Below are 6,389 nucleotides of genomic sequence, written 5' to 3'. Positions count from 1 at the left end.
GCCTCTGGCAGGGGTTCGTCACCTGCAAGAAGGAGGTGGTCCAGGGCAGAGGCCAGGTCATTCCTGGCCACGCTGGGCTCAGCAGACTCAGCCCCACACAGGGGAAGCAGGAGGCAGCCCCTCCCCAGGGACCAGGAAGGGGGAGGCAGCAAGTGAGGGGCAGGTGCCTCGTGGTGCCCCCTCCTTCGCGTCTCTCTGCCCCACGCATGCTCTCTACTCCTTTCTTTCCTCTTCCTCTGCTCTGCTGCCCCTTCTCCCGGCCCCCTCCCCATCCTGCCGCCTCTCTATCATGGGAAACAGGAAAGCTGCGGGACTTGGTGTCTACACGTGGGCAACTAAATCCCAGCTGTTCCCTGGAGGCACAGGGCCTTGGTATGCTGGTCTGTGGGATGGGGACGCTAGTCCCCACCTCAGAGCTGTGGGGAGGGTCCCAGGGCGTGGGCACTGAGGGTGGAGGCCCGGCCCCCCACCCACCGCACCCGGGTCCTCCTCCCTCTGAAGAGGGCCTGCGTTCCTCACCGTTTCTACTGCGAATGTGTTCACTGCACCTTCGGACCCATGCGGCTTCCCAGTCCCGCCGCTGCCCGGCCTGTCCCGGTGTCCCAGTTGGGTTCCTGGTCCACCGTCCCACCGCCCCCCTTCCCCGCAGGGCCCAGCCGCCCAGGCCTGTCGGAGTGTGTGCAGAAAAGCGCCGAGCGCGGGAAAGCTGGGGAAACTCTTTATTTATTCTGTTCGCTCTCGGGGCAGCGGCGGGGCCTGGGCCAGCATGGGGGTGCCGTCGCTGGAAGCGCTGGCCTCGGGCTCCGGGAAGGCGGCAGCGGGGCCGGGCAGCAGCAGGATGAGGCCGGGACCGGGCCCCGCGCGCGAGCGTAGCTCAGGGCCAGCCGTTCCAGGCGCCGCTTGCGCATCGCTGCCTGGGCCGTGGCGTGCAGGGGCCGCAGCAGCGCAGGGGGCGAAGCTCCGGGGCCGCGCAGCAGGAAGTCGAAGTCTGCGCGGTCGCGGGGATCATAGAAGAGCGGCCCGCAGGCCGGGTCGGGCCCTGGCGGCCAGGCGAACGGGAAGGGCAGCGTGAAGTTCTCGGTGAGCACGCGGATGGCGAAGTCGTCCTGCTTGCCCAGGGCGCGGTAGGCGCGCCCGATGCTGCAGAAATGCGCCTGCCAGAGCTGCGCGTCCCCGCCGTAGATGTCCAGGAAGGCAGGCTCCGGGGGCGCCGCGGGACCTGCGGGCGGAGGGGACAGTCAACGCCTGGCAGGGCGGGGAGGGCCGGGAGCGACCCCGCAGGCGGGAGACGAGGAGGCCGGGCGCGAAGAGAGGTGGCCAGTCTGGAAGGAGCCGCCGAATGAGCTCGAAAGGCAGAGCTGGGGATGGTCAGGGCCACCTGGTGATGAGGCGAGGCCGGGCCCTGCATTTCTGAGGGAACAGCACCAGCAAACCAGGAAGAGGGGGAGGCCCTGGGTGCAGGGAAGGGGATGCTCACTAAGTACTCTTTGGGCAGAGCCTTCCCGATGGCGAGAAGGCTGCAGACTTTGGCCAGCGTGACCATGTGGGGACTGAGCAAGCTTAGGATGTTGAGGTTCTCCCTGGTGGCCAGCTTGGGGCAGGAGGTGAAGCGGTCACTCTCAGTTGAAAGTTGATCCGGCCGCTGTGCAGAGAATGGACTTTGGGGGCCCAGCTTCAAGGTCTGGTCAGATCCAGGGGAGGACAAGATGAACATGAGGATGGGAAAACACCACCTGGGGAGGGGCTGCAGGGCCAGATCCCCAGGCCTTGTAGACCAAGACAGGGAGGAGCCTGCGGGGACAGCCTGGCTCGCAGCCTGGACACAGCTGACCCTGGGATCCAGAGGCAGGTGCGGCCCCAGGAGGGAGAGGAGGTGGAAGGGGAGCTTGGTTTTGGCTCAGTCATGCCACCCTTCACCCTATCCATGGTCCCCAGAAGGCATCCAGGTTGCTGGCCCATGGTCCACACCCTGCCCAAGTCTAGGCCCTCCATTCAGGAGAGACCTCTACATTCCTTCTTTCTTTCTTTCATTCAGCAAATGTGCTTAGCTGTGGGGATACTGAAGTGAGCAAAGCAGCCATGGGACCTCACTTGGGCACACAGTCCAGGAAAGAATGTAGTCAGGCCCCAGGTGGCCACAGGAGCCAGACCAGGCAGCTCTCTGGGGATGGCCACACTGGGAGGCTAGGAAGTGGGAATGGATGAATATGACCATGAATTGTCAGATCCTTCTCCCAGCACCCTTGGGAGGAGTAACAATATTCAGTCTGTTTTACTGGTGAGGATACAGACCCAGAGAAGTCATACACAGATGCCCAGCTGAAGCCCTGGGCTGGGCAATCACTTTCCACTATGCCACGCCCCCGGCTCAAGGGCCTTTTGATAAAGAGTCTCTTCCCTCTGCACAAATATTCACCGGGCACCTACTGTGTGGCAGGCAGGCTCTGTTCGAGCCATCAGCTACAGCCATGAGCAGCACAGACGTGGGGGTCCTTCCACCTGTCAGGCCCTAGGCTAGTCTTTCACCTTCCAAGAGCCTCTGAAAATGGAACCAACCAACCCTGTTCTGCTGCGGTTGCAGATGAGATGACATTGACCAGCCTGTTTGATCGATGGGAGGTACTTTCCTAAATCAGCACCGTGGACAGCGCCATGCTGGGGATAAGAGTGGAGCCCCGAGGCTGGAGAGAAGGTCCAGCTCACACAGAACCTGGACTGCTCTGCTTGTAGAGGGGTCGAGGCTGGAGATAGACACTGGGGAGATGATGTTTAAGCCACAAAACTAGATGAATCACTGAGGCAGTGGGGTTAGAAAGGGCAGAAGTGCAAGCAGAGAGCTTAGGGTCCTCCCTCCTGACCAGGTCAAGGAGATGAGGAGCCAGTGAGGGCACCAAGAGGGAGCGGGCAGTGATGGGAGCTGTCACTCCCAGTAACTGGGAGCTCTGGAAGCCAAGTGTGGGAGCAGGGACCTGAGCCGTGTGCTGCCGGTGCATCACATCAAATGAGGCCCCACGAGTGACCTCGTACTTACCAGCGCAGAGGTCATTGATGACTTTTGCTAGAGCTGCTTTAGTGAAGTGCTGGAAATTAAAACCCGGTGAGAGTGGGTTCAAGAGCAAATGAGAGGGGAGAACGTGGAGGCAGCAAGGACAAATGACCTTCCTGAGGTTCGGCTCTGAATGAGGAGCAGAGAAGTAGGGAAGGAGCTGGAAGGGAAGTGGGGTCAAGAGACAGGATAAATCCCAGCATGCTTTCATGTCAGTGGGAACAACCTGGGAAAGAGCAGTGTTATGATGCAGGAGAGAGAGGGTGAAGAGTTACTGGAGTGACAGCATGAGTTGGGGGATGGAATGGGAGAAGCTGAATGCTGTCTTTGGCTGGGAGGAGGGACGGGGCATTCACAGGAGCAGGTTGGGGTGGACAGTGCCCAGTGCCACAAGTACAGTGGGCGGGCACCTGCAAAGTCCTCTTCCAATGGCTTCAGCTTCTCAGGGAAGGAGGGTGCAAGGCCAGCAGCACAGTGTGAGGAGAGAGGGCGGGGGCTTAGAGGGAGAGAAGGTGCGATGCAGTTGCTAGGTGAGGAGAGGCTGGGCAGACCAGGGAGGGCAGTGGATCCGGCCTCCTTGCTGCTGTAGGCCTGGCCAAGTGCAGGCATTAGAAAGGCGGAGTTCATTCGGCTGCAGCCCGCTGCAAGAGCACAGGCAAGGGTAGCAGGGAGTTGGGGCTGCCAGACTAGTACGAGAAAACAGGAGAGGGGCCAACTTGGGGGCAGAGGGAGTGCTGGCCATGGCAAAGATGTGAGCGGGGGTGGAGGAGGCTGGACAGGTGGAAGACACTGTGGGCTTCCATCTCGCTAAAGGAGTGCTGGAGCTGGCCCTCGAGGGCAGGAGCTGGGGCAAGAATCCCCAGAGTGTAGTGGGGACAGGGGGACTGCAGTTTGGGTACAGTTTGTGGGGTGGGTGGCTGAGTGAGAGGACAAAATCCTTGGAGGAGTCTAGGGGGCTGAGAGAAATCACCAATGGGATGACAGGAGAGCTGGGGAGAGGGCAGGGCAGGGTCTTCAGGAGCAAGGGCATTGACCATGGGCAGGGTGCATGGATGAGTGGGCAGATGAATGGGTGGAGGAGTGGGTGGATGGGTGGATGGATGGATGGATGGATGGATGGATGGATGGATGGATGGATAGGTGGGTGGGTGGCTGAATGGGTGGGTGGATGATTGGATGGGTGGGTGGCTGGGTGGATGCATGGATGGGTGGGTGGGTGAATGGGTGGGTGGATGGGTGGATGGATGGGTGGGTAGATGGGTGGGTGGGGTGGATGGATGTATGGATGAATGTGTGGGTGGATGGGTGGGGGGTGGATGGATGTATGGATGAATGTATGGGTGGGTGGGTGGATGGTTGGGGGGTGAATGGGTGGGTGGGTGGGTGGAAGTGTGGATGGATGGATGGATGGATGGATGGATGGATGGATGGATGGATGGTTGGGTGGATGGATGGTTGGATGGGTGAATGGGTGGGTGGATGGGTGGATAGATGGGTGAGTGAATGGATGGCTGGCTGCCCCTCCCACTGCCTCTGAGATCCAGAGCTGGGTTTTACAAGAAGCAAGGGCAGGAGCATTATCTGGAAGGGGCCCTAAAGAGTGAGAAGGGCCCTGCACACCTCCAGGTCCATAGGTCCAAAGGCTTCAGGAAGAGCCAACCCCGTCCCTGGGGACTTCAGAGCATTGGAGCACTGGGGAGGGTAGGGAGGAGAAGGACCTTTACAGGGAGGCTTTGATGCCCCCATCCTGGCCCAGCCCCACTGTCACTCTCCTTCATGACCTTGGCAGAGCATCTTCTTCTGGAAGATGGGTCAGAGGGCCGCTTCCTGCTCCCACATTCTCAGAGCCCCACGTGCCCCTGTCCCCCTTCCCCTCCATTCCCCTCCCTCACCAAGTGTCTCACCTGGTGTGGCTACAGAAGGAGGGGGCAGACCTGCCGGGCTGGGGGTCCCAGGACAGGGGGAAGCCATGCCAGCAGCCCGGGGGGACAGGCTTCTGTTTACTTGGCTGCCCAGGAGATGGGGAGGGGCCTCCCAGGGGAGGACAGAACCTTGCATTTAAAGGGCCTCCACTCAGGAGTGGGCTGGGGCTGTGGGGGAGGCTGAGTGAGGACCTGTGGGCTTCATGGCCTCTTGTGCGCTAACTTCTCTGTGGGCATCACTGCAGCCCCTCACCCAGCACCCTGCCCCTCGCCTGGACCCTGCAGAGCCACCCTCTGGGCCAGACTCCCGTCCTTAACCCTTCCCACTGCACCCAGCAACCCTCCGAGATCAATCCCCAGTCACATCTGCTCACCTGCCCTGCTTAGGGACCATGAGAACCTGGCACCCAGAGACCGCCAGCCTGTCCCCACCAGCCCTCTTCCTCCTGACTCGCCTCGGGTCAGCCTGGTGTCCACAGCCGCAGCCTGTGAGTGCCCTCAGGGCAGCCGAGGCCTTGATCCAGCCTCAGCTGGCCTGTCCCTCCAGACCATGGGGCTCCCACAGGCATTCCCGAAGTCCTCAGAGCCCAGGTCAGCAGACCCCATCTTCAGCAACTCCAGTAGTCCCTATGAAGCAGGTCAGACCTCGCCCCAGCCACAAAGAGCTCATGGGGATATCGGTTTCCCCAAAGTGGGATGAAGTGCTGGTAGGCAGCACGTGTGCACAGTTCCTTCCCATTACTGTCCCGTGTGACACCCCCCCAGTGAGGTCACACTGCTGGGATGGCCCCCACAGGCACAGTGCTCAGGAATATGGAGCGTGCTTGGGATCTGGCCTCCAGCCATGAGGTCTATGCCCTCTGCTTCCTCCGTCCAGGCCCTGGACGCCATCCGCTGTCCCAAGAAGCAGAATCCCAGTGCCCTGTCCAGCCTCTGCCCCGAGCCTTTCCTGAGTCCCTGCTGGGCCAGGCTCTGAGCTAGGCGTGGAGAAGGACGGGAAGGCTGAAGCCCAGTCCTCCAGGCACCTGTAGGCAGGAGCACACCCAGCTCTCGGACCTCAGAATCAGCCGTGGTGAGTCTGGTCCTCTATTCATATGGCCTGCATGTGTTTTCCACCTTCCTGTGCTCCAGCCAGGTGGCCCCCCGACACCAATTCTCAAGGCAAGCGCAGGTTAACTTCAGCTCAGCCTGGTGGGCTCCAGCCGAACGACGGTCCTGAATGGTGGCTCAGCTATCAATATCGTTGTGTGACTACGAGAGGAAGAAACAGTTCATCCTGACATGTTTATTCTGCAGATCGCCATTGAGCACCTCCTGGGGACCACGCCCCAGCTGGCTAGTGATCTCTAAACCAAGCTATATCAGTCAGGGAGATATCTAATCTGTTGTAACAAAGCACCCCCAAATACAGTGGCTAAAAC

General features: G+C 60.7%; 1 protein-coding gene across 8 annotated transcripts; it reads right to left on the bottom strand.

Annotated features, from left to right (window-relative positions):
- Positions 1–705: 705 nt before the first annotated feature.
- On the bottom strand, positions 706–5,039 carry CUNH8orf90 (chromosome unknown C8orf90 homolog). Of its 8 annotated transcripts, XR_009214939.1 has the most exons (5): positions 4,951–5,039; positions 3,032–3,206; positions 2,428–2,539; positions 1,478–1,681; positions 1,077–1,219 (listed from the first exon to the last, which is right to left on the bottom strand). XR_009214939.1 is itself a non-coding variant. In XM_058444433.1 (4 exons), exons 3-4 carry the CDS (start codon positions 2,468–2,470, stop codon positions 720–722), a joined length of 543 nt encoding a protein of 180 aa, XP_058300416.1. In that variant the 5' UTR covers positions 2,471–2,539; positions 3,032–3,206; positions 4,951–5,039; the 3' UTR covers positions 706–719. The 8 variants fall into 8 exon arrangements, 4 of the variants coding, with proteins under 4 accessions (XP_058300416.1, XP_058300413.1, XP_058300415.1 ...); XM_058444433.1 differs by lacking the exon at positions 1,478–1,681 and having other exon boundaries at positions 706–1,219; XM_058444430.1 differs by lacking the exons at positions 1,478–1,681; positions 2,428–2,539 and adding an exon at positions 4,667–4,738 and having other exon boundaries at positions 706–1,219; positions 4,951–5,016.
- Between the last annotated feature and the right edge of the window lie 1,350 nt (positions 5,040–6,389).

The sequence above is a fragment of the Hylobates moloch genome, unplaced genomic scaffold (genome assembly GCF_009828535.3).
Source record: "Hylobates moloch isolate HMO894 unplaced genomic scaffold, HMol_V3 SCAFFOLD_9, whole genome shotgun sequence".
Lineage (NCBI taxonomy): Eukaryota > Metazoa > Chordata > Mammalia > Primates > Hylobatidae > Hylobates > Hylobates moloch.
Note: the sequence above shows the minus strand (reverse complement) of the source record. Positions and strands in the feature narration are given on the sequence as shown.